This window comes from Girardinichthys multiradiatus, chromosome 1 (assembly GCF_021462225.1).
Source record: "Girardinichthys multiradiatus isolate DD_20200921_A chromosome 1, DD_fGirMul_XY1, whole genome shotgun sequence".
Lineage (NCBI taxonomy): Eukaryota > Metazoa > Chordata > Actinopteri > Cyprinodontiformes > Goodeidae > Girardinichthys > Girardinichthys multiradiatus.
In genome coordinates, this window is record NC_061794.1 from 18,130,428 (window position 1) to 18,158,224 (window position 27,797).

Consider the following 27,797-nt stretch of genomic DNA (forward strand, 5'->3'; position numbering starts at 1 on the left):
TGAGGTTAAAGATGTTCTTTATTTTACAACAAAAAAATGTGCAGGCATAACTTGGTGGTGGTGTACTTCTTAAATATTGAAATTTTGAAGACATTCTGTCCCACATATCTTAAAAGTCTTCATAGCATCTATTATATAAAAACAACAACAACATAGTATCATTAGGGTGTTACTTCATGTGATGGAGGAAATTACAGTAGAAATCTGGGAAAGTAACCCTGCATCCATGTCGCATAAGTGGCTGCAGTACCCCGCTACGATCACGTTTGAAACATAAATATGATAGATCACCTTTCTTCACTCACATTTTAAACCTGTACTTTTTTTTTTACCTACAAATTAGTACATGTAGGCTTCATAATACAAACTGACAACATAAAAAATATAATTTCGAAAATTAACTTAATGACTGATAATTGCGTTACCTACATTCTGCGCTTCTCCGTACAACTTCATGCCGGTTAGCTCTGGTTAGCTTTGTATATATACCTCCGTGGAAAACAGAGCATATAAAGCCAACCAATCACTGTTTGTGATCACGGAACGCCTACAGGTTGAGAAACCCCCACTTCGGTGGAGAAACGCCCACTTTTTAGTCTGCAGAGACCCCTTGTTCCAGACTCTTCTTCTTGCTTTGTAATGGCGGTTGGCAAACAACAAAATTGGCGCATTACCGCCACCTGCTGGTATGGAGTGTGGACCAAAATGTCTCAGGAATTAAATTCGACTGTACAACTGTTATTTTTAGATAACGAAATATTATCTGATAAATGTTACTTTTTGAATTACTTCTAAATAAATCAATTAAATCTAATTTAACTTTAATGCTATTTAAATTTTGAATTAATTGTTGTCTCTCTTGTTGTCTCTCTAATATATTTTTTACAGTGCAGCATAACATGCTCTATTGTTTCATCTATTCCACAGTTCACATTTACCATTACAATGTTTCCCTAAAATACGAGTACTATTTAATCCAGTATGCCCAAATCTGAGACGATAAATAATTGTTTCTTTTCTCCTTGCCCTTTCTGTTCCTCATTTCTCCAGTCTTTTGAATTATATGAAACCAACGTCCTTTCTTTTCTTTCTCCCATTCCTTTTGTAATTCATCCTTAATTTAATGTTTAATTAACATTTTTATTTCTGTTTTACTAAAATTAATAACTAAATCTACTGATAAATTTCTAACAGCTTCCTTTGCTGCCTTATCTACCCATTAATTTCCTTTAACACCATAATGCGCTGGTATCCATAAAAAATGTATCATTAAACCCATCAGAGTCACCAGACTTTCCACCTCAGTTTCTCTTAAACACAATGAGCTGGAAATCAGGCACCTTTTCCGGCAGAGGGAGGGAAGGCTGCTCGGTCAGCTGACAGCCGCCCAAGCGAGCTGTCGCCGAGAAACGCCATACCTCTTTTTTTAAATTAAGTAGAATCTTGATAAGCTGAGTGGATATTTGAGTTCAACAAACCAACATTCTCGCCTAAAAACACCGTAAATGTTTATTTGGGGTCACAGAAAGCATATTATTTTAATTTTTATTCAAAATTTTTTGCCACCATTGTCCGCCATTGCTGCCCGACCTCGACCAATCCGATTCAACTCACAATGAATTATGGGAATTTGTGGGACACGTACTACATAACTCCGCTGTCGCGCCGGTCTACCATAATAATGAACAAAATAATGAAATGTGTTTCAAATAATCAGCCAGTCAAAGACAGAAATAGTTTACAGCAAACACAATAAAACCAAACTTAGATTTTGATGGTTTTGTCGATCAGAGACCAGTTTTTGGTGACATCTTGTGTTGCAGCTGTTTTTTTCTTGCTTAATGTTGCGTTTTATGTCACAGTGATCTCCTGAAGAAGATCTGCAGGGAAGTACCCCAGCTTACGTCCTGTGCTGACCTTCAGGTAGCCGCCTTTTTCATCTCCTTTCTTCACTACAATCTTAAACAGAGATGCAAGCAGAGCAGCAGAGCATCAGCACAGATTTAGATTTAGAATATCAGTTTTGTTGCTTTTTATTTTTTTATTTGTCTCATTTGTTTATATATCCACTAAGTTACCTGATCTTTCTTGAGTGTAATTTGTCCCATTTCTCTGTTGCCCACAAAGGAGCGGGTAATCTTGTAAACCCTCTCAGATGCACGCACTTTTATGAGGTAGTTGGCAGGAAAGTAGCCGGTCTTCTCCCTCATCTTTCCCTAATTACACAGGGAACAATAACAGAGTTAATATTAACAGTAGTAGAGTATTATGGATTTTGTTTTTAATGGAGAAGTTTAACTCACTCTCCACCACTCTTCATTGGAATCATCCAGCACTATGATCCGATCACCGGGGCTAATCAAGCAAAATGGAGATAAATAATGAGGGTCAATTTATCAAATTCAATCAACATATAAATGCTTCCTGACTAATAAGGTGAATCCATTAGGATTCGTTTGGTTCTTTCAAACATACTGAAAGTCCAGGTCGTCTTTCTCAATGGCTTTAAAGCGGTAGAGAGCCAGGTAGTAGTGGGACCCAGTGAAGGCACCTTTAGCCTGTTGACAAGAAGCACAGATGATGCACCATGAGACAAACAATGCAGATCTGAGATGATTTACCTCCACTTGCTTGTTGAATAATATGATGTTCACTCTCACCTTGTCATCTGCTTTGTCTCCACCTTTTTCTTTTTTATCTTCAGGCTTCCCTGCATTAACAACAGAGGCAGGAACTCATTTTTGGTAACTCAGAAACAGAGATTGATTTTAATATTTTGGTATCTACCCTTTGTTTATAGAAAATAATCTATGTTCAGTTGTATGAACAAGTAATTCGTTTTGTGCTTCAAAGCATTTATGTTATTCACTATCTTAGATAAAGCATCATTATTTTAGTTTTACCTTCTCCTCCCTCCTCATTTTCTTTGGGTTGTTGGTTTTCTTCTTCCTCCTCTTCCATCATCATCATCATCTAGATGACACACTGTGTTAAATCAGCACTTCAACCAAAAATCATAATTTACTGATGCTTTAAACATATATTAAATATATAACATTTAAATATTAAAGAGGCATTAACATTTATTGGCAAAGATGTATAAAAAGTCTTAAAATAATTGCTTGAGTTATTGAGGTACTACAACCTCATCCTCACACTCAAATTTGTTACTTTTCTAATTTGATCAGAGCGCCGAGGAACTTTTAAGTAGTCGTCCATGACTTCCTCTTTCCCTGCTATACAAATATGGTGTGACTCAGAAGACCGTTTCTATTAGTTTATCTTTATAACTCAGGAAATTACAACAAGAAAATAGCTACTTACTTAAATTAGCCAATTAGAATGTTTTGAACAACTGGAAATGTGACAAACAAGGTTTAATGATGTAAAAAATACTCTCACTGTTAGTGAACTGCAGCAAGTTTATCTAGTGTGTTATTAAGCTAATGCAGTAGAAGACAAATTCATTTAAAACCTTTTCACAGATCTTTAACGGGCGATGAATCTTTAGCACTGTAAATTATGCAGAAACCTTAAAAAAAAAAACGACATGTGCTTCCACATATTGTTTTATTAACTTGTGTTTTCGAGCTTCTAAGTAAAATGTCACCAGATACTCACATTTTTCTTGTCGTTTTCATTCTTTTTGCGCTCCTTGTTTGCCATGATGACACCAACCCTCAAGGTGTCAAAGACGGGGTCATTCCGGTTTGGGTTGTCTGGTTTTAGCACAGAATTTTAAGCCAGAAAATTATTATTAGCACTTTCACAAAAAAGGTTTTGATGATAATCATTTAACAAATCAATTTGCAATGTTAGAACTTTACAGCTGAAACAAATTGTGCAACCTCCTACAGCCTTTGTTACCTTGAAAGAACAGCATTGAATGAGCAATTAATAATAAATGTTTTGGACATCTAGATAGAACCAGTGCAAATTAAAGTTTGGCAGACTTACTTGGGTCTGGTTGGTCACTGCTGTAAAGGGGGGAGCTATAGGCCCTTCTGAAGCCAGGTGGCTGCATAAAAATTTTTGAAGTTTTTAAATATCTGCCTTCATTGGTGCAAAGAAATGAGATATTTAAGTGACTTGCTCTGCAATATGCAAGCAGCATACTACAGAAAAACTCACAATTTTGCCAAAGCACTTCTGGAACTCGACATAGTGCTGACATGAATGATGGATGTTGGTCTTGCAGTTCTTACACCTCAGACAAAATTTGTTGTTTACTAAAAAGTGTGCAAAGTTATAAGGTCAACATGTGGCTAAAGCAGTTGTCCAGGTGTAGAAAACATACGGGTTAATGTCCTGCATGATACATACAAACGATCATCCGAGCACAGACATCACAGAACTTGGGCTTCTTGCAGTAATGGTCCTTAAACTTGTGGGGCTTGTCATTGATCCGAATAACTGTCTCGGAAGGAGGTTCTGGTTCCTTCTCCTCCACCTCCACCTCCTCCTCATAAATAAAATAGACCTGGAGAAACAAAGAAAACCCTGAGGTAAGTTTTATATCCCTTGTTTTGGGCTAGGTTTTTTTAAATGCCCCATGCCCGATTCAGTTATTAGAAGATTTATTTTTTCTATCAAAGAGATTGAAAAGACACTCTTGAGTCCATCATTATGGTGTTAAAAATGCCTTTGCACTGCAGTCCTGCCATGATGTGGGGGCTATTTAAAACAACCTGGGAATGCCCCGGCTAATACTGGCTAGTTGGCATGGTGTTATTACTCACAGTGTCTCCATCTTCCCTCACAAAGTTGTCAGGAGCTGGAGGATTGTCATGAATATCCACAGAGTTTTTGTCATCCTCCCTAACACCCAGATATACACACACACACACACACACACACACACACAAATGAAAAAAAGGACCAAATCAAGAAGATCTTGCATAGATATTAATAGGACAAAAAAGTAATCTCAGCATTTCAGACAGCAAATGGAAATGTAAAAAACTGCCTAGTAGGAGATTAATGAAAAAAGTGAGTTAACCGTCAGAGTGCTATTCTACCATGCATGCATTCACACACACACACAAAGTCTATAAGGCATACAGTGCCTTTCAAAAGTACTCAAACCCGTTAGAACCACAAACTTTAATGTAACATAACAACACCTTTGTAAAGTAGAAGGAAAACGATGTATGGGTTTCATATATATAAATCTCTGAAACTTGTGACCTACATTTGCATTTAGTTCCTGTGAGTTAACAGTTTGTAGAACCATGCTTCCCTCCAGTTAGAGCTCAGTCTTTTGGGGTATGTCTCTGCAAGCTTCACACATTGCCTGGTCTGCTTTGCCAAATACCTCAAGCTCAGCCAGAGAGGGTGGAGTGGAACTGTGAACAACTATGTTCAGGTATTGTCATGAATCATCAGATGTATTTAAATCTGGACATACTCTGATCTAAAGCATCTGGTGTAGATCAGGGTGCATGTATACTGCCGTCTTGTGGGAAGGTGAACCTCCGCTCCACTTTCAAGTATTTTGCAGCCTCTAACAGCTTTTCTTCCAGGACTGTCTTGTAGTTAGCTCCACCCATCTTGTGCATCCCACAGCATGTTGCTATCACCACCGTGTCTCATTGTGGGGATTGTGTGTTCAGGGTGATGTTCAGTGTTAGTTTTCCCCCAGCCTTAGGATTTTGTAATATTTAGGCAAGTTCGATTTTGATTAATGTTATTAATGTTATTTTGATTAATGTTATTAATGAAGATTAGTATTTTCCTTGCCCAGCCTTTCAGTTTAGTTGGATAGCCATGTCTTCGTAGGTTTGCAGTTGTTCCACACTCCTTTCATTTTCAGATGATGGATTGAACAGTGCTCCATGAGATGTCCAAAGCTTGGGATACTGTTTATACGGTCTTTTTATAACATAACCCTGCTTTAAACTTCTCCACAATGTTCTCCATGACCTGTCTGCTGTGTTTCTTTGTCTTCATGATGCCATTATTCACAAATGTTACCTTCTAAATCTCTGAGGCCTTTACAGAGCAGCTGGCTTTATACTGATATTAAACTGCACAGTTGGACTCCGTTGACTGAAGCAATTTTGACACTTTGATTTGTAAAACAAATGTTTGGAAAAAGATGCGCCATTGTCCATCTTCTTGACAGTTGTATGCTACTTAGAGGTGGTCTATCACATAAAATCCCAATAAAATACATTGAAGTTTGTGCCTCTAATGAGACAAACATGTGATCCTGAGACACATACGCTACAGCAGAAAAGTTTGTCCAATATTACATTTTTAAGTCATCACATGTTATTTTGTACTAACATTACTCCTCTTGGAAACAAAGTCCTGTATATTATACCTCTTCACTCAAACATGGAGCTGCTTTATATGTCATTGTGTAGAAAAATGCAAGGGGAACTGAAGCTTAGCTTAACTGAACTGAGTATTTAGATATTGGTATAGGAATATTAAAGGTGTGCAGCAACATAACCATGCAGGAACTGTACTCACTGATCCATGGTGCAATGCTGAAATTGTCAATACACCAAAACCTAAAAGAAATCACCCAAAATTCTACTGTCACTCTAATGTCTTTCTTATTCAAGATGCTTGCCTGTTCATCAAACAAGAGTTTTACTACATCTTGAATGATTATATTTGTTTCATGAGTTTTAAATATATAAAGAGAGAGAGCCAGTGGCGATTTTTGTGTAAATGGTGCCCTGGTTGAGCCCCTCCCTCCAGTTAATCAAAATGCACGAATTTATGTAACCTAGTCCCCCTATTCTCAGCAGTAGCAGGGGGCGCTTAGTCAACACTATCTGCTGGTTGATTGCACATGCATAAAAGCAATGGAAAATATGTTTAGGGCACAAGTGACATGGTCATTTTTTTCATCTGGTGTTCGTGTGCCCCTACTTCTAATGCTGCCAAGGGCATCTGCCTATGTAGCTTTTATTAAAAAAAACTGCCACTGTATATAGCTTATATATCTTGAATAGCAACTGAAGAGGTTAATTTAGTTGGAATCCAATTTAAATCCCTTAAAAATGACACTTAGCTATGAATACATGCGTATTGGTCAAATAATATCATTAAAAAACTGTGAAAATGAAAACTACAGAACAACTTTTTACCATAAACTGAATACTCTTCAGAAACTCAAACACAGACACAAACACACAGCTACATCACATGTTTCTCAGTCTTTAAGGCAGTTACTTGCAGCACACATAATGTTTGAGTACATTTGTCAGCTTAAACAGACCTATTCTTGGTTTGTGAAATTTGATCTCTTCATAACTAAATTTGGAAGTTGCTGCCAGCCAGAAAAATAAGGGGAGCTCCAAGGCTGTAAAAATACCGCTTTTGTAAACTAGTTCAACATTCTCTGTGCAATAGGTGTTAACTGGACATACCTTTCCCATAGAAACTGAGGCAAACAAACAGAGCCCCTTTTGGCCTTTAAACAGATATTTTATTAAAAGCATACAAAATTTAAACTGAAACATTGACTTACCTTTTGTCAAAACTTGTACAGATCACACTAAAGATACCAGAAACTATTAAATATGAACTCTGTCTTCACCTCAGTCTGGTTGAATCTAAGAAGAAAGCTGACCAAAATGTTTCCTCACTTCTCAGGACCCCAGGTCCCAGTCTCTCTGTAGTCCCTCTAATGTTTCCTTCAGGTTATTTTTTCTCTGATTAGGGGCTCCCGATGTAACTCAAACTATTGTAGATTTGTGAAGTTCTTTGTGATGTGTTTCCATGATTTTCCTGTGTGTAACTGTATGCACGGCAAGCTGAGCCCTGCTATGTGGAGTTGATGGCTCGGAACAGCTGAGGACCTCAGACTGAGCACCAGTGACGATGGAAATCAGATATATTCTCTCCGAGTGTCTTCGTTACATGCACACAGACATGTCTTTTATCTTGTCCAACGCGTTCACAGGCAACAGAAATACAAGTTCAGGTATTTATACATAATTTGCAACTGTATTCACAAGTCATACAGTGGTAAATAGTTTGAATGTTCAGTAAATACTGATGAGGAATTCAAATATAAGTATTTTATCAAGTAGCATTAATGCTTAGATAAATTGGATTTAAATTATAATTAAACAGATTAACACAATACAACAAACTAATCTTTTTTCTTCTATCCCCATCTCTGGCTTTCATATTTATTTTCTTTCTTTCTTTATTTTATTAACTTATTTATCTATTTAGCACTGTTTTTATGGGGTAAGAACGCTGTCAAAAACAATGTGTATGTAAAGATGAAAATGTGTGCATATTAGTCAATAGTTGTGCATAAGTAAAATCCAAAAGAGGTATTGTATATTTTCTCAATAAGAATACAAAATAAAAAGTTACAGCTTCAAGAAATTACAAACATAAAGTTCAAGTTTACAGTTGTGGTTTATTCTTTATGAATACAATATGCTATAACAGTTTGTGAATACGATTTCTTTTCTATGAGAATACGAATTTACATCAGCGACTTGGCGTCATGTGATCTCAGGCTGGTTAGTGGAGCACAGAGTTAGTCAATTCACGTTGCGCATGGGATTGAATGACGGAAAAAACGTAATGGGAGATAAGCTAGTGCTGCTGCTTCTTCTTCTGCTGGCGGTTCGCAACAAATTCAGAGGTGCATACCGCCACCTACATCATTGTATAACTGCACCCACTATATTCTATGTTTTAGTTTTGTATTTCATAAAAATAAGAACAATGCTTTATTTATAATACTCTTGATTTGCCCCTTATCTCCCCTCTGTTCCTAATATTCCTTTTAGACTGATTTATCTCACATTACTTTTTTTCCGTCATCCAATCCCGGCACTAAATTTACTGGCGGTGAGGAGTGTGACAGCGCATGCGCAACGCGAATTGACTAACTCTGTGCTCCACTAACCAGCCTGATATCACGTGATGCCAAATCGCTGATGTAAATTCGTATTCTCAAAGAAAAGAAATCGTATTCACAAACTGTTATAGCATATTGTATTCATAAAGAATAAACCACAACTGCAAACTTAAACTTTGTGTTTGTAATTTCTTGAAGCTGTAACATTTTATTTTGTATTCTTATAGAGAAAATATACAATACCTCTTTTGGATTTTACTTATGCACAACTATTGACTAATATGCACACATTTCCGTCTTTACATACACATTGTTTTTGACAGCGTTCTTACCCCATATGTTTTTTTTTAACCAGTTGTATTTTTGTACTTTTTGATTAGATACATAAAAACTGCATGAAATAGCAGAAGACTAATATTCCTCTTAAAACGATGTTGGGCAGCACTAACTGTAAACCTTTTGTTTCTTTAGTTGTTTCTCTTATATTTTCCAACTGCACACACCTGAACCAATCATGTGATACTATATATAATATACTTTATGCTATATATAATTCAGGTTAAAGTTTCACCGTTTTCTTCCAGAAATGAGAACAGAAGTGTATGGAGATTGAAGCAGAACACCGTGATCCATATATTTGAATTTTAACTAACACTGAAAAGGCTTGATTTGCTGACCTATTCTTCCTTTTAAGGTTATTGACCTTTTGAACCAAGCATTTTTAATTACAAACAGTTAAGCTAAATGTGCAGTACCGTCTATGCATAGAAAATGGATTAACAATGCTTCTGAAAACAACCAAAGTAAAAAAATATCTAAAACATTCCTTTTATTACTGAATTCACGGTCCTAATGAAACAATAAATTTTTTATGCAGGATTTGATTTCTTTCATAAAACTATGTTTCAATTTAGACACAGATAGAAAAGGTTCTGTATTAACTAAAATAACTGCATTCATCTTTTACATGCAATAAATTATATATATTGTGTACTTTTTATTAAAAACTTTATTTTTAGAAATCAATATCTTTGTTTTTTGGAAAATGGAAAAGTGACTTGATAAAACCCACGTGTCCCAAGCAACATTGGGTAGGTTACTTGAAAAAGTAATTGCAAGTTACTCCATTTTAAATGTAACTATTTATATTACTTTAACTAAGTAATGTAACTAATTACATTTAGATACTTTTTAATTACTTTTCAATGCACTTGAATCTGACTTAGATGGGAGCCAGATCTTCTGCATCTGTTCCTTTGATAACAGCTAGATTTTGAGGATCCGTTCCTTTCAAAGAGCCATTCAAAAGACCGGCCCAGTTTTACACTTATTTTCAAGAATTTAACATGGGGTAACTCATTTTATCTGTGAAATAATCACTGTGAGAATGTTAATTATTTTCTAATTCAGACTTAGAAATTCTTCTGGAAATGTTACACTTTGCTTGATGCCTACTGAAATAAATGTCAATTCAGAGCACAAGGCTGGTATTTCTCATGTTGAAACTTGGCTTCATTATTTTGTCACAAAACAACTGCCTGTTTACTGACCGGAAGCCATTTAAATATAAGTTGACCAATTTTCTTAGGAATTACAGCAGTAATTTGGCAAAAACGTTAAAAATGGAGGAACAATCCTTAATTTCCGAAATTGGATCCCTCTGTGATTTATTTTCCTGTGATATGAAAAAGAACAGCAGCTAGGTTAAATGAGGAGGCGTGTATGTGACACCCAGAAGGCAATGGCTAAAAAACAGAGCAGAGCATGGTTTAATTTTTCCAGCTAGAAAAACAACAGGAACTATTTAATTCTACATTAGCTATGTGTTAATGGTTTAATTACTGAAGAAAACTATACAGCTTCAAATCCTCAGAAGATTTTCTTTATGAATAATATTAAGAACATAGCAGGTATCTGTCAGCTGGACAGAAAAACAAATGTGATGTGGCCAATTACCTGGAAGAAGTGAAAATAATGATTTTGATTTTAAAATCTAATAAGTCTACAGGTGTAAATTGCCCAAAATTTTAATAATATTCTATGACTCACTGATTCATTTCCTTCAGTTTCCTTATATATGAGATTTTGAACAATCACATTTTGACCCAGGTCTTTATTAATAGAATGAGTGAGGTTTTTCCATTCATCTTTGATAATATAATATAATACTCGTTTCTCACGCAAAATGAACTAAAACAGAAGGTTTGCTGTAAAGTAAGTCAAAACATCTGTTTTTGAATAGCCATGATAAAGGTGGCATAAACATTTTGCATTTTAAGAGCCTTAATGATGCTTATTAAAGAAACTATAGAACAATGTGTTCTCACTCAACTCCAAATACAAAAATAAATCTTGTGTAAGAAAAATTGTTTAAGAATAGGTTTGATTTCAATATTTTAAATCAAACCTATTTTCTGTCCTTGAATTGTACCAAAACAGTCACTGTGTTTGACAGTCAGACGTAAAGTTAGTAATGTTACTGTGCAAATTAATAACAACAAAGTCAAAATTATAGTTCTAAAAGCCTAACCATGGACTAGGCCTATGAATTAGCTTTATGGAGAGAGGACAACGGCTCCTTTTAAATGTCTTCTTCTTCTGTGTTATTTTTTGGCAGTTGGTAAATAACGTTATGATGTGCATTACCGCCACCGACTGGTATGGAGTGTGGTTCTTCATGGTTTTAAATCTTATTTACTATTACAACAATCAAATTCTATTTATTAATTTAGTGCTTTTGAAAAATCTAATTATAATTTGAATATGTTTGCTACCTAAACTTCTTTGCAAAGTATCTCTCAAAATAAAATTTTCTTTAATACCTACAAATTCTCTCCTTAAAATTGTTCTTTCTTGTTCATATTTCTGACACTTCAATATTACATGTTCTATTGTTTCCTCCTCTCCACAATGATCACATTTTCCTGTATTATGTTTCTTTATCTTGAACAATGTAGAATTAAGTCCTGTATGTCCTATTCTTAATCTTGTAATTAATCTTTCCTCTTTTCTACTCCTTCTTCCTGTTCTTACTTCTCCTACTATCTTGTTGATTCTGTAAAACCATCTTCCTTTCTTTTCTTCATCCCACCTTTTTTGCCACTCTTTCCTGATTCTCTGTTTAATTATATTTCTTGCCTCTGACCTACTAATATTTATTTTAAAGCTAATGTTGTTTTGTGTTGCCTTCTTTGCTATCCTGTCCGCCTTCTCATTCCCCCCAACTCCTACATGTGCTGGTACCCATAAAAACACTAAAATTAATCCCATTCTTTGTATTCTAAATAAAGTATGTTTTATTTCCAACAAAATGTCTGGTCTACCCTCTGAATGATTATGTTTTAAACTTAATAATGCTGAACTTGAGTCTGAACAAATGATTGTTTTTAATGGTTTTATATCCTCCACCCACTGAACTGCTAACAATATTGCTAATAATTCTCCTGAATATACGGATAATCCATCTGTAATTCTTTTTCCTACTTTTATTTTAAATTCTGGTATTACAAATGCTACTCCTATTTTTTCATTTGTTTTTGATGCGTCTGTGTAAATCTGGACATAAGGATAATAATTGTTTATACATTCTTGTATTATACTTGAATCTAAACTACATTTCGTATCCTTTTTCTTTTCCATCAATGCCATATCCACCACTGCTTCTGGTAACAGCCACGGTGGCACTACTGGCAAAGGCAACATTGAACTTATTTCTTTTCCATATATTTGAAATTCTTCTGCTATATTATTGATAATCCAACCAAAACTCTTAACTTGTTTTTTTTCTTTTTCCCAGCATGGTTTTAAAATATCACGTGTGGAATGATCCGGATTATTGCTTTGTAAGTTTATCCAGTAATTTATTGCTAACTGTTTCCTTCTTAGATCTAATGGCATCTCTCCCATCTCTACCTGGAGTTCTGCTATTGGACTGGTTCTGATTGCTCCTCTACAAATTCTTAAAGCTTGATGTTGTATATTGTCTAATTTTATAAGGTGAGTGTTTGCTGCTGATCCATAAATTATACTTCCATAATCAATATTTGATGTAGTTAATCCTGTATAAATTCTTTTTAATGATGTTTGATCTGCTCCCCAATCAATACCAGCCATACATCTCATAATGTTTAATATTTTTTTGCATTTATCTATGATTCTTTCTATATGTACTTTCCATATAATTTTTTCATCAAACCATATACCTAAAAATTTTACATTTTTTACTTGTTCTAAAACTTGATTGTATAATTTTATTTTTATATTTTCTCTTTTCCTTTTCTGTGTAAACACCATTACTTTTGTTTTTTCCACTGAGAATTTAAATCCCCATTGATTTGCCCATTGTTCTATTCTAATAATCTCATCCTGTATTTTCTTTTCAATAAGTTTGATATTACAACCCCTTTTCCATATAGCTCCATCATCTGCAAATAGTGAGCAACCGACTTCCTTACCAATATTTTTAAATACATCATTTATCATTATAGAAAACAATAACGGACTTATAATACTTCCTTGAGGAGTACCATTATCTATTATATATTTACCTAACAATTCTTGACCAATTCTTACTTGTATTGTTCTATTTGATAAAAATTTTTTAATCCAGTTAAACATTTTTCCAGTAATACCCATTTTATTTAATTTAATTAATAATCCTTCAACCCACATCATGTCATAAGCTTTTTCTATGTCGAAAAATACAGCTACTACATTTTCTTTGTTTATTTGTGCTCTCCTAATTTCATATTCTAAACATAATGCAGAGTCATTTGTGCTTCTCCCTTTTCTAAACCCATTTTGATTTCTAGATATATATCCATTAATATTTAAATAATATGTTAATCTATTATTAATCATTTTTTCCATTATTTTACAAATATTTGATGTTAATGCGATCGGTCTATAATTTTCTGGTTTTGTGTTATCTTTTCCTGGTTTAGCTATTGGAATAATTATTGCTTCCTTCCAGCTCTGTGGCAGCCTTTTAAATGTCACATTTTTTATGATTTGTCCCTGATCATTAACAATTGAACTAATAATAAGTGTTTTTCATCCATTTTCAGACTTCTGTGTTTGCCAGGATAATTTTACTTTGCTAGAAATGCAGTTCCTAATGGGTTAACCTTTTTATACTGCCAATTTATGTTTGAGCAACCTGTTAAAACACATAGAAATAGAAAAAGATTTGATTTTACTTAAATTAATCTATCTATCTATCTATCTATCTATCTATCTATCTATCTATCTATCTATCTATCTATATATCTATCTATCTATCTATCTATCTATCTATCTATCTATCTATCTATCTATCTATCTATCTATCTATCTATCTATCTATCTATCTATCTATCTATCTATCTATCTATCTATCTATCTATCTATCTATCTATCTATCTATCTATCTATCTATCTATCTATCTATCTATCTATCTATCTATCTATCTATCTATCTATCTATCTATCTATCTATCTATCTATCTATCTAGCTATCTATCTAGCTATCTATCTATCACATAAAATTAGAGCTTTTGTCCAAAAAAGAATGGATAAAAAAAGGGAAAATTATCTAAAGAAATAAAGTGAAAGAAATTTCATTCAAAATAACAGACAATTATTATCCAATAAACGTTAATAGTTTAATGAAAGTCTTTATGTTATTTTTATATACTGCTTTAAGAGAATTTAGCGACATAATTAGTTGTTTGGTAGCCAAAAGAGCCGACTCTTTTTGATGAACTGAGCCAAATAATTCGGATCCCAAAACAGAGCCACAATTCCCATCACTGGTCGCATCACTACAAAGGTCCCGTTGCATGTTGGGTACAATATTCCAGAAGCACTGAATGCGCATGTCCCAAAGAAAACTCCATTATTTTTGCTCGGAATTTGTAAGAAAAAAACACTGTGGGTAACTGTGAATTGGGGATTACATGGGTCGTTATGTTTTCTCGGAATAGATTTGAATGCGACGAGAATTATCAGAAGGACAGACCAAAGTGAGGATCTTATAGCTGCGGATCGGGAGCGGGACATCCCTCAGTCCTGCTGGGACACTCCAGAAACAAGTAAATTTCACTCTGTTAGCTCCTCCAGCTAGCCTTAGCAGGGAGCGTTAGGCGCAGTAAAATGAACCGTTATTGCCCTTTGTTTTTTTTTAAGCCGGACTGCCTGACTAAACCCTAGGAGCTGATTCATTGCGCCAATACGTGGTTCGGGTTATGTAATCATCCAAATTTACAGCAATTTAATAAAGTATTCTTCGTTTTCAAAACACCATCTCACCAGCTCTGGGGCTAACTGGCTAAGTCTTAATTTGAGCCCAGAAAGAGCGAAGACTTCAAAACTTGTCCAACACAGCTTGACGCAAAGAAATGTTTACCAAATATTGACGTTAGCGGACAGTTGTCTGCAAGTAAGTGTAATATAGTATCTAAATGTAAGTTTTTATTGCGAAGCAGTTTCGTAAACGGGTCAGTTTATGTATCCTTAGCTAAGACGCAGGAGTTTTGCATCGGGAGTGTTTTGTGCTCCTGACAGCTGTCACGACAACAGAAGTGGATTTAGCCTGCTAGCTTAGCTGTTAGCCTCCACGCTAGCTGTTGTGTATTTACTGCAATATTACAAATTTGCATATACATATATTACATATTTAAGTGGAGTTTAGTCGTCATTCCACGTTTTCTCTCATCGTTTAAGTTTGTTGTTGGAAAGGCAACTGTTCACACTGTGGGCAACCATTGAATAAACTAGGGGCCTAGCCAAACACGCCCTCATACTTCAAAGTAGCCACAGCTCGCTCTAAACTTGTACTAGTTCAGGTAATGAGACATAATAATTTTTCAGCCCTGGCTGGATGAGGAAAGATTTACTGCACTGTTTATTTTGCCCCTTCTTCCCCCTCCTGCCAGATTACATAATCCACCTCCACCTTTCTTTGCAGACTCTTCTTCATCTAAGACCCTACTCTGATGTGAGTTGAACGAGTTGGGCTGTTTGGAAACATCCTGAAAGTTAAGGATCAGCCTCACGGTGGTGGAAATTCCAGTTGTTTTGGACAAGTCAGGTTTTACGGGAAGTGTGAGGTCTTCTCACCCACCAGCATGTACATTGGACAACGGATACCTTAGCCAAAATAGATCCTGGCTTCCCAAAGATGACAAGGTATTGAGCATCTTCTTATTCTGTTCCTTCTTTTTTATTATGGAGTTTGTAATTGGTAGTTGTCTGTCATTTATGTAAAATCTGTATTTTTGCCGTGGCCACACCCACTAAATAGAAAACACACTGGACTCAACTCAGTCAAGACTGTTTTTAAGACATACTTTACTTGCTAGAAGCATATCACAAAACAAAAAAAACAAACAAACAAGGAAAGAAATGTTGGAGCCTTTAGTTGGCCTTTTTTGGTGTGGAACTCCAAATCCTTGTGAAAAGGTGTTTCTGGAACTGGTATAAAACTAGTGCAGTGTGTGTCATTTGCTGCTGTTTGTATTTACAATTATCATGACTGGGCAAGGGCTGGTATTAGATTGTCAGGGTAGGGTAACTTCGTGTAAAAATAACGCAGTATCACTTATTTAGACAAAAAAATAAAACAAAAATGTGGAACATATATTCTAAACGCTTTATTTAAAACATAAAAGCAACACATTCCTTCTGCTTCATTCTGTTATTGGAATGTTGGTTTTGATACATAGACTCAAGCAAAGATACAGAAGAAACTTGCTAAATGTAATAGTTTTTAATAAAGAGGTGCTCCTTGAACTGAATTTTGTATCAAGGTGCCAAATCACCTCTTTAATTTTGGTTGTTTGTTGTAAACAAAACTTTTCAACATGATTAGTTGGCTCGTGGCGAATATGCAGATTTTTACCTTCATTTTGTACATGCTGATTTATTTTACACCCACTGCTTAAATTATTGTGCATCTGTTTGTTTCTCCTTATAGTTAAATATTCTCATGAATCATTGAGATACTCATAAACATCCTCGAATCAAACATACATCATATGTAACAAAATTGTATATTCAGAAAACTTTGTATTAGACTATTTACATTTATTTAAGTTTTGTATCACATTTCATCCAACTGACTCTTATGAAAGATGACATGTTAAGACCCCAGATAAACCAAAATGGCTCTATGCGGCTTCCTGCCGGCAGCTATTATCAATTGGAGACCTAAAACTCAATTTCGGAACCGTAGAATACAGAAAATTACTTTGGTTGTCAAAGCAGGTTTGAAATGTCCAGCTGGTATGAGTTGACCTTTGGTTGCCACAAAACATCCCGCAGGGGAAAGCTCGATTTTGTGCACTAAAACGTTTTGCATAAACTAGAGTATGAAATGGTGAAATGACCTGCACCTCTGTTTTGTATGTGTTTTATTTTGGGAATGTTGCTGAGATTTATTTAACTGCACTGATGGAACTAAAACTGAATTGTGTTTATTACTGGCCTATAATGCTCTGAAGTAAAAGTTAAATGTGCTCCTGAGAGTACAAGAATAATGTTTTCAACTTACTTGACTTTAACTTTAGAAATACATAACAAGGTGTTTCATTTGATTAAACTTTCTAGACCTTTTCAGATTTTATCAGTTTAAACTACCACTTACTGGCATATGTTGACTCATTTACCAGGTGCTGGCAGGACGCAGCAACAAAATGATGGGAGGCAGTGAGACCGTCAGCGGAGACAAGGATGCGGTCCACACTGCTACAATACACGTCCCCATTGGCTGGCTCCGGAGAGTGGACGGAGGGCAGGTGACCTATGTCAGGTGTGTTGCTTCACTGGAATACATGTAGAACTGTAGATGAGGTTCATTTATAATTGGGCAGCAAAGTTTATGAGACACTAGTAATAACCTCTGAGGAAATTTGTATGAAATTTAAAGTGTTGCCATGCAACAGCATTTAATTTTGTCATTCGCTTTGAAACATGATTGTCCTTTGTTTCTAATTGTAAGCCAGATGGAATTTAAATTGTTCAAGCTATGCAAAATAAACAGTGTATTAACATTTCTATTAGTTTTACAGTTTCTTTTAACTTGTATTCCTAACCTAAAAACTGTTTTCCTTGTCCCAAAGGTGTCCTTCTAGGGCTGCTTCACTATGGTAAAGATCATAGTCATGATTATTCAGGTCACTATTGAAATTATGATTATTTGGTGCAGTTACTCATTAAATTTGGAAAGGCTACATTTATTTATTTTAAAAGAACAAAATAAGAGCAGAACTGTAGGAAATACATTTGATCTTTTTTTCAGTTCTGTTTTTAATTTATGTTTTTTGAATTCTATGTTTTTACAAATTAGCCCAAACGTGTCTTATCATAAACAGCTTATTTCATTTGACCAATTCAATAGCAAAACATCTCATTTAATTAATAACCATACTTTTAAATGAAAACACTATCACTCTTTGTTGAGTGCTAAAAATTCTTACTGCAGGTGGTGAAAATTCAATTTTTTTGTGATAATATAAAGTAACTCGAATGTTTTTCATGTGAGATAAAAGAAAAGTTCTTCTCTTAGTAAATTAATTAATGAATAAACCTAAAATCCCTACTAAGTTTTATCATTATTACAGTATTACATGGTCCACACCACTATGGTTGTGTCCTATACTGACTCACCAATGACGGGTCTTTCTTCCACCACATGAGTCCCTGTAGGGGAACTCAACAAAGTCTTCTTTAAATCTGAGTCTCTCCTCTCATGAGGACATTCGCATAGGTAGAGGTTAACGGCAGCAGGCTGACTCTTCTTTCCGTTTTTTGTAGCGACTCTGATAATTTGACTTGTGAAATGTTTTCTTGGAGTTTCAGGGAATTAAGCAGGAATTAAAGTTACAGAAAGGCATTTCTCCCAATAAATTGTATCACTTTCCTTCCTTCATAGTTTTTGAGGGCCAGTCTTTCAGCTGATCCAAGTTCTGTTCAGGTATTCCTCACACACAGCTGTATATGTGTGAGGAAAGGCAAGTTTATTAATATGCACATTTCAGCCGCAAGACATTTCAAAGTGCTTTACATGATTAAAACATAGGAAAGAAAACACACAGTGGAGTAGTAGTGGGATACAAAGGAAAGTAAACGAAAACTGGACTACAGACTGAAATAAATGATGTTTCAGTTAATTGTTTAAGTACAACAGTCAAATGTAGCTATAAATAATGGGATTTTAGCCTTGATTTAAAAGAACTCAGGGATTCAGCATTTTTGCAGTTTTCTGGAAGTTTGTTCCAGATTAATGGAGCATAAGAACTGAATGCTGCTTCTCCATGTTTGGTTCTGATTCTGGAGATGCAGAGTAGACTTGAAGGAAGGCTGAGACGGTGACAACAAATCGTTGATGTATTTTAGTGCTAAGCCATTCAGGGATTTATAAACTAACCTCAGCTAAAACGGTGAGACCAATTCACCAGCATGCAACACCCTCCTGTTAGTGAGATAGTGCAGCTTTTTAAATGCTTATTTCAGTGTCTGTGTATATTGACATGGATTTGACCGGAAGTATTTGGAGAAATGTGCTTGAACGCAGAAGACTCTTTGATTACTAACGTCCTTTACCTTCCTCGCTGTAGTCCCAGTGGCACCACCCTGTCCACGCTGGATGAGGTCAAGAGCTACCTGCTGACTGATGGTACCTGCAAATGTGGTCTAGAGTGCCCACTTATCATTCATAAGGTAACATTAATCTTTGAGTGTGTTTGTGTAGAAAGAGTGGGCAATGCATAAAAGTTCCTGCTTTATTAGGCCTTCTGAATATTATGAGATGGTAGTGATGGCGAGATGAAGCTTCGTGAAAAGAAAAGCAACAGCAAGTTTATATAAGTTAGGATAATCGTGTTTCTGTTTGTTCCAGTATTCACCTCTTTCTTGTTGATTCCACCGCAAAACAGATGCTCAGATTGCTAACAAACGCGCGAAACAATCTCAAGACAACAAAATGTGATGGGAGAATCAGCAGGAGAACCATGACGAGGACCTTTTTCATTTTCTTCTAATTCATTTGACCAGTGGTTTTTATGTGCAGGAACACAAGATACCTGCAACGTTGCCCTCAGCTGTGATTAGACTTCATGCATTGTGTTTAACATCTGTTTAATTCTGTTTTCAACTTGTTTTATGCAGGTTTTTAACTTCAGTGTGGGTGTGAAAGTGGAACAGAACAGTCAGCCGTCATGCAAAGCAGAGCAGGACATGACCAAATTGTGTAATCACCGCAGGAAAGTGGTGGCGATGGCTGCTCTGTGTCGAAGTATGCAGGCCTCACAGCTTCCATTTACCAACTTTCATCACCCAGGTAAAATTCAAGACATTGGACAACCCACTCATTGTGACTGTGTGCTTTCAGACTTTTTATTTTCAAACAATAAACGATTAGTCAGGACTCTAGGCAGATTTTTTCCATTACCAACAGTTTTAGGCTTTAAGACATCTTCTAGTCCACCTATCGCCTCCTTATTTTGCTCCTGTTGAATGTGAAAATGTAATAAGGTAATATATCAACATTGAAATGTTTTAAAGAAAATAGAAGTGAAAAGCAGTGCTTCTTTTTATAGTGCCTCACTGTATTCATAACCCTTGAACTTTTACACAATTTAGAAAACAAACTTCAAGGCCATTTATTGATTTTAATAATACAGACAAACACAAAGTAGCCCGTCACTGTGAAGTTAGAGGAAAAATGATAATTGTTGGCAAATGTTTTACAAATAAAAATAAAAAAAAGTGTAATTTTTACTCTGATACAACTAAATAAAATCCACTGCAACCTATTACCTTCAGAAGTCCTCTAATTAGTCGACAGAGTACAGCTGTGTGTATTCTATCATATAAATCCAACTTTTATATGAAGAAATGCAAAATACAAGAAGAAAGACACTGTTGAAGAATATTTTGGGTGCTAAATCCTATGCGTGGCACATGAAGATGAAAACGTCATCTCCATGGTAAAACATGGTGGTGGCAGTGTCATGATGGGAAGATATTTTCCCTCAGCAGGGACAGGGAAACTTGACAGAGATGATGGGAAGATGGCTGGAGCTGAATACTAGGCAATCTTGGAAATAAATAAGCATTTTCATGTGTATGTGGTGCTTAATAGACTCTGATACACTAATGCATCAAATAAATATGTATTTATTCTAGAGCTGCAATTGCTATAAATGCTGTAAATCCATGTTGTGTAAATCAGTAGAAATCAATCAAACATTGCTCATAGTCTTTCATTCAGTCATTAAGCCCCCCCCCCACACTTTTTTTTTTTTTTTTTTTAACAAAATGTGCGCCAGGATTTCTGACTGTTTCAGTGCTGTAGCTCTGTGAGTTGTATACCTCTTCTGGGCACCAAACTGTTGATTCATTCCTTGTGACTGTTGTGATTTTGCTCTGTTTAGAAATAAGAGACTGATGGTAATTCACTGTCTGAAGGACTTTTTTCCCCCCAGAAATGAGGCCATATTTGAAGGGCCGTGCAGCTTTTTTAGTGATCAGAATCTTGTATACTGAGAACACTGAAAGCTTTTTCAAGTTTGATTTGAAGAGGTAAACAAACAGTGTGTTTTTGTGTGTTCCAACCTTCAGATGTAACTCGAGGGGACAGCAGAGATCCAAAAAAGGAACATTCAGAGCGTAAAGAAGAGGACCGTGGACATTTTTATCCAAAACACAATTCAGTACCAACTCGGGGGCTCAACAACATCCACCCAAACCCTTGCCCCAGCCCTAAATCCTCCCATCAGTTTATCTATCCTTACAATGGTTCCTCCCCTGTGCTTAATACAGGCACAAATTGTCACCATCCCCTAGATGCTTTTAGAAGACATCCTCACTCTCCAGTCCCGACATCTTCCACTGCTTCCACTTCGTTTCCACCTCACAGCCCTGCCCGGAGGTCACCCCACACCCCCACACCTCAAAATACCAGTCAAGGTCAAATAACACCTAAAACCCCTGAGACTCCTAGCTCTCCTTGGTTAGGACCCCTGTCATCACCTCCTCCCTCTTCCCCTATGACCCTTGGAGGAGTGAGGGCAGCACAGACTCAAACTCATTACCCTCTAACTCCCCTTTCTCCATCTAACCCCTTCTCTCCCTCTGTCCATACCATGGGTATGTCTTCTCACCAGCGATCCCGCAATCCATCAGCCTCTGCTTCCTCTGTGTCTGAGCATGGAGGAGGCTCCATAACAGCAGAAGGAGGAGGACTGATGGGAAATAACTTTCCTCACAGGAGGAAGTCTGCCTCTTCCTCTCCGCACTCCCCAGTCCCTGGTGGCTCCCCTCTTCCCAGCCCCCACTTCCCCAAGTACAAGCTGGAAGACATCTTGGAGCAGTTTAAGAACTCAGACAACAGCAGCACTAATAACCACCATATCCTAAACCCTGCTAATCCTTCTTTACTGACCAACCAAAGCAGTAGTCACCCTCATATTGTCTCCTCAAAGCCCTCTAAGAGCACCGTAACTCCAGCCAATAGTGCAGGACCAAAACGTTTTGGTTTGAATCAGTTAGGGCCTCCTAATTTGCCTCTGGGGCCACTGCTGAACCACCATTATAGCCATCAGGGCAAACTGCCTCACCCGGTTTCATTCCCTGCCAGCAGCCTGCTCTCTGCAGCAGCCAAGGCTCAGCTGGCTAACCAGGTAACCCAGGGCTCAAATGTGTCCAACAATGCAGGGAACTTGCACTCCTCTTTGGATGCTTTGAAAGAGGCACAACAGCAACAAAAGGTAACAAACAGCACTTTACACAACAGCATTACTTCCTCCTCCATTGCTTCTGCTAGGCTTCCTCATCCCTCCCTTGCAGCAGCTTCTGCTGTTCTCTTTCCTCCATCTCAAACTCTGGCCCAGTCCCTCGTGTCCTCCTCGCCTCACCCGCCTCTAGCGGCTGAACGCAATGCATCGCACAGGAAGAGACAGCGACGATCACCTACACAGCCGCTGGCCAACGGAGTTCGAAAGACTACACCTGATGAGGCTGTATCTGCTACAGTTATCAACCTTTCCTCATCTTCCACATCCTTCCCCTCCTCCTCGCAATCCTACTCTACCTCAGCTGTGCAGAATCGGAGTACTGTCACATTGGAAAACCATCATCTAAACCTCCCCGGGCAAATGCCAAGACTTCCTGCACCTCCAGGACATCTTTCCAGGCCTCCTCGGCCAAACGAGGCTCTGAACTTCACTACAGCCCTGACACCCACATCTCTTGGCTTAGATCCCCCGACTCAGCCGCTGTCTGCTCTGTTACACCTGCTTAGTGTGCAGAACGCACAGGTCACTGCATCAAACTCGGCCTCAGCCCAGTCTAGAACTGTTGAAGGACGTGGACACACTAATGAACAGAACTTGAGGCAGTCCCCAACGTCTCCAGCTCCTACTTCTAATGTCAGGCACCCACAGACTCTACCCTTCTGCCAAATGGAAAACACTAATCCCCTACCCCTGCTGCAGCAGGCGCTTTCTTCCCCTCCTACCTCCTCTTCCGTCGCAATACAGTCCCAAACTCCTCCACAATCTACAACATCAAGTCCTCAGCAAATACCCTCTCCTTGTAAGTCAAATGAAGTTTTTCAGAACAACTGCGATCCATCTCAGCGGACAACCTCCCCTCCCGTAAACACAGATCAGCCATCCAATAATCACATTCCCACAACAAACTCCGTTTCCCAGGTGTCTTCACATGCAGCCTCTCCTCGGGGAGCTGTGGCAATGGAGACTGGTCGCAACAGCCCATCAACATCAGTGGACCTGAGTCATGCTGAAAGCAACGCTTCTACAGGAGTACCATCTTCTCCAAAGCCTCTTGATCTTAGCAACCATGTCCTGGCCCTTTTCTCTACGTCCTCCACTGTTACCCAGGGGGACGGGGATTCCTCCAATCATGGCACTAATGCTGACATGTCTTCTACAGAAAATCCTACAGCAGGTAAGATTATTTTTCAGTCTCTGCATGTTTTCGATATACAGTTGTGCTGCTACAGCATTAATACCAGTTGAACTTTCACATTTTGTCACGTTATAGTCCAAAACATAAGTGTATTTTTGGTTGATTGTCTGTGATAGAGCAATGGTGTAGTGCCCAATTGTGAAGTGGATGAAAAATGATAAAAGTTAAAAACGTTTTGCCAATGCATTTGTATTTAGTCGCCTTGGGTCAACACTTCCGCTATAATGAACTTTTGCCGTAATTGCAGCTGCAGCCTTTTGGGGAATGTCTCTAACAGTTTTCACATCTGGAGATGGACATCTTTGTCCATTCTTCCTTGCAAAAGACCTCAGGCTCAGTCAGATTGGATGGAGGGCAGCTGTAAACAGCGATTTTAAAGACTTGCCACAGATTATCAAAAATAATTTAGTTTTGGACTTTTACTGGTGTAAGGATTATGATTATTGATTAATTAATATTTATCAAAAATCATAATTCACGAAAATAATTTCTGAACTAAAAATCACGCGTCCGTGATCACCTTAAGGGAAAAAAAACGGTAAACTTCTCATCCGTCCAAAAGGGGAAAATATGAAGAACCGTTAGTCGGCTGAATCACAAGGGGAAACTCATCTCCTTGGAAATAAAACCTCTGGGTTTTTCACCTGTGCCGGGTGTCGGCGCGGTCTTCGATCGGCATATGAATCCTCTGATCTTCTAGTATCAGACAGATTTCCAGCTTTCAAGCTCTTCCGGGAATGGCCTTGTGGAGCAAAACTTTGGAGCTTTTGTCTCTCCAGTTGTGTCGTCCCGTGAGACACGCTGGACTGCTGGAAATGGCAACGAAAGTTTGTTTTCCGCTGGTTTTATAATCCTGGGTGACGTCAGAGCTGCGACCAAAATGGATGACTCCAACACTGGGGTTGTTCTAAAACAATAATATACTTTGGTCTAAACCTTTGCTTATCCCTCTGGCTGTTTGTTTAGGATTGTCCTGTTGGAAGATGAACCTCCACCCCAGGATTGCCATGTATTAAGCTCCATCTATCTCCACGTCATGTGTTATTTTTCCAACACGCATAACTTTTACATGTTGATCAAAACGTTTCCTCTTGGCCTCATTTGAGTGGAGCCTCCTCTATCACATGGTTGCTGCTTTTCCATAAAGTCAGTAGATTCTGCCAGTTAACCTTTGGATCATTGCTTCTCTAAATAGCGTGTGCCAGATATTGAATCACCATTGCAGTATCATCCTGTGCAATATTAAAATAACAAAAGAATGTTTGAATGCAATATTTGGTAACTATATTTCAAGTGTTATGCATTCCACTTTGCATGTTGTTAATATATTTGGCCTGTTGGCTGGACTCTAAACTGCCCTTGAGGTCCACTTTTGATGTGTATTTTTATTGGTTGAGAGGTGAGGACGTTGCCTAATGTAAAGAAAGAAAAGTGTCAGAAAATCATTCATCGTAATCGATATCCCCATCTAAGTTATTACCAATAGTATCGCAGTAACACATTTAATGTTTTTTTTTTGTTTTTTTATTGTGCAGCTCTAATGCTGTCCTTACCTGGCTGTTAGTTTAGGTCTATGGCCATGTCCTGGTATGTTTGCAGTTCTTGTGCTTTCCAGTTTTGGATGATGCAATAAAGTGTACTCAAAGCTTGGGATAGTGTTTTCTAACCTATCACTGCATTAAACGTCTCCACAACCTTCTCCCTGACCTTTCTGCTGTGATCCTCGGTCTTCGTGATGCTGTTTGTTCTCTAAAGTTGTCGGACAAACTGCTGAGGCCTTCACAGAACAGCAGTATTTAATAAATTACAGACACTTGGCTTTATTTATTACTGAGGTTGCATTTGAAGGCAATGAGTTGCTCTAGATATCTTTAAAAACTTAACATGGAAACTATGTATCATTTTCCTTCCACTTTATAATTCTGCACCACTTTGTGTTGGTCTATCACATGATCTCCCAATAATGTCTGTAAAATGACAAAGTGTGAAAAAGTTGAATGTGCATGAATACTTTTGCAAGGTAATGTAAATTACTCATGAAAACTTTGAATGTATAGTGACTAACACTTTGTTCAGTAGTTGACATTGTACATAAAATGTACAATGTAAATGTTTAAATCTCGGTAACGTGCCGTGTTTGGTGGATTTCTTTTTCATTGTTTCTTATCAATACTTGGATTACCAGTGGTACCAGTACTTTTGAAGTTGAATGTTGTCTGTACTATCATTGGTGCCAAAAAGAGACAATACTGCAGTCATGATGCTGTTTAGAATGTCCTCCAAAGATGTCTTTAAAATTCACGTTCTGTTTTCTAACCCATTCTGAATAAAAGTTTATACATCTGTGTCTTTTCCACAGTACAAGAGGAACCTGACCATTTAGACCCAAAGACTTCCTCGATGACTACCCCTCCAGCATCCACTAGTCCCACATTCACCTTCTCTGCACACCATGAGGGGAGTCACAGTCCTGCCAGCTCTTCAGCTGTGGGAGACTCGACGACTCCCTTAGCTTTGGCAGAGGCTTTTCCCTTCATGAACCAAGAGCAGCTGCTTCAGCTGCTGTCATCCACAGGAGGTTTACCATCTCTCTTGGATTCCACAGTCCTGGCTTCATTGCCCTTGGGAGGGCTTTGGTTAGGAGGGCAACATGCACAGTTACCTCCTGCTTCGGTTACACCACAGCCACCACCGAATCTCGGAGAGCAGCACCAATCAGAGCAGCCGCATTTACTGGTGCAAGAAACACAGCAACAAAACCAAGACCAACAACAGAAGCAACAGCAGGTCAACAACAATCCTTTGTTTCCTTTGTTGCCCTTGTTGAGCAGCGGACAAGGGGAGCTACCACTGAACCTTCTGGGCCTGCTGAACCCGCTTGCTGCCTCAGCACTATCTACAGGACAGGAGCCTGACTTAACAGAAAGATCAAGTCTTCAAGCCCTGCTCATGGCCTCTGTTTTAGTCGGGCAACAGCCAGCATCTCTGTTACCTCTGTCTGTGCTGGGTCATCTGAACCAGATCAGCTTAGATGTTCCTATTCAGCACTCACAGCAGATCCCTGCCACTTTGGAGGGCCTCAACCTCGATAAGACCTCTGGTCTCTTTGATCCAACCTCCCTCACAGGCTCAGGCTTCTTAGACATAACCCACAGCCTTCTTCCAATCACTGCAGGAGCAGAGAACCCTATCCAAGCTCTGCAGTCTCTACTCCTTCCTGCCACTCTTCCTCCTCCCCCCGCAGCCTTCCTGTCCCTCAGCCCTGCTCTGCTCACAGCTGCTCTGAGCTCTGCTGAGCTCCACTCTCCTCCCAACACCCAGTTAGCTCCTGCACAGCAGACCCAACACACCCAAGCTCAGGTAGGCTCCCACCTCCTGTTGCCTCTTTTTTTTCTGAGATTGTCCTTATTACCCTTCAAATCCTGCTTTTTCATTCAATTACCTGCGCTGCTGTTGTCCCTGTGTTGTTTTTCTGTTTTGGATTTGCATTCTTTCAATACTTTTCACAAAAACGTGTCCTGTTGCTGTATTACACAGGTACCCACTGACACAGCTGTTGACACCCTCATCCCTGTGTCTCTCCAAGGCAAAGACAACCCCCTCCTCCAACAATTACTTCCCACTTTGCTTAACACATCTATGTTAGGTGAGTTGGGATCTAACCTTAAAATGCTTTTTTTTTTATTATTTGATGTTTAAAACTTTAAGCATTTTTGCTAGTTTTTCAACAATATGTTAGGAAACTAGTTCCTTCTTGACTATTGTCCTCTTTAGGAGATGTTCCTGGCATCACAGGGCTCCAGAACATGGTCGGCATTGGAGCAGGTTCCATTCTTCTGTCCCCAGTTCAGGCCTCTGCTTTAGGTTTGCTGCAAGGGCCCGATGGAGGAATCAACTTACTCAATAACATCCAGGTTGGTTATTGCTATGCTGCTGTTTAGGCTTCTGACGTTGGCTGTTTTTGTTTCGTCACCCTAACCCTGCT

General features: G+C 37.8%; 2 protein-coding genes across 4 annotated transcripts in view; one reads left to right on the forward strand and one right to left on the reverse strand.

Annotated features, from left to right (window-relative positions):
* Positions 1-17,597, reverse strand: stac3 (SH3 and cysteine rich domain 3). 3 transcript variants are annotated; one of them, XM_047373036.1, is made up of 14 exons: positions 7,487-7,808; positions 6,478-6,518; positions 4,740-4,818; positions 4,324-4,480; positions 4,132-4,229; positions 3,958-4,018; positions 3,622-3,719; positions 2,904-2,973; positions 2,661-2,710; positions 2,476-2,558; positions 2,304-2,355; positions 2,079-2,216; positions 1,841-1,959; positions 1-1,016 (listed from the first exon to the last, which is right to left on the reverse strand). In XM_047373036.1, the coding sequence occupies exons 2-13, from the start codon at positions 6,483-6,485 to the stop codon at positions 1,852-1,854; spliced, it is 1,002 nt and encodes a 333-aa protein (XP_047228992.1). In that variant the 5' UTR covers positions 6,486-6,518; positions 7,487-7,808; the 3' UTR covers positions 1-1,016; positions 1,841-1,851. The 3 variants fall into 3 exon arrangements, with proteins under 3 accessions (XP_047228992.1, XP_047228983.1, XP_047229000.1); XM_047373027.1 differs by having other exon boundaries at positions 1-1,959; positions 7,487-7,807; XM_047373044.1 differs by lacking the exons at positions 6,478-6,518; positions 7,487-7,808 and adding an exon at positions 17,466-17,597 and having other exon boundaries at positions 1-1,959.
* Positions 17,503-27,797, forward strand: part of mbd6 (methyl-CpG binding domain protein 6) — a 17,685-nt gene continuing 7,390 nt past the window's right edge. The window contains exons 1-7 of the mRNA XM_047373002.1: positions 17,503-17,630; positions 19,438-19,540; positions 19,988-20,159; positions 21,443-23,791; positions 26,172-27,172; positions 27,350-27,458; positions 27,587-27,726. Of these exons, the coding sequence (XP_047228958.1) occupies positions 17,515-17,630; positions 19,438-19,540; positions 19,988-20,159; positions 21,443-23,791; positions 26,172-27,172; positions 27,350-27,458; positions 27,587-27,726 (3,990 nt within the window). The 5' untranslated portion in view covers positions 17,503-17,514. The remainder of the gene's footprint in view (positions 17,631-19,437; positions 19,541-19,987; positions 20,160-21,442; positions 23,792-26,171; positions 27,173-27,349; positions 27,459-27,586; positions 27,727-27,797) is intronic.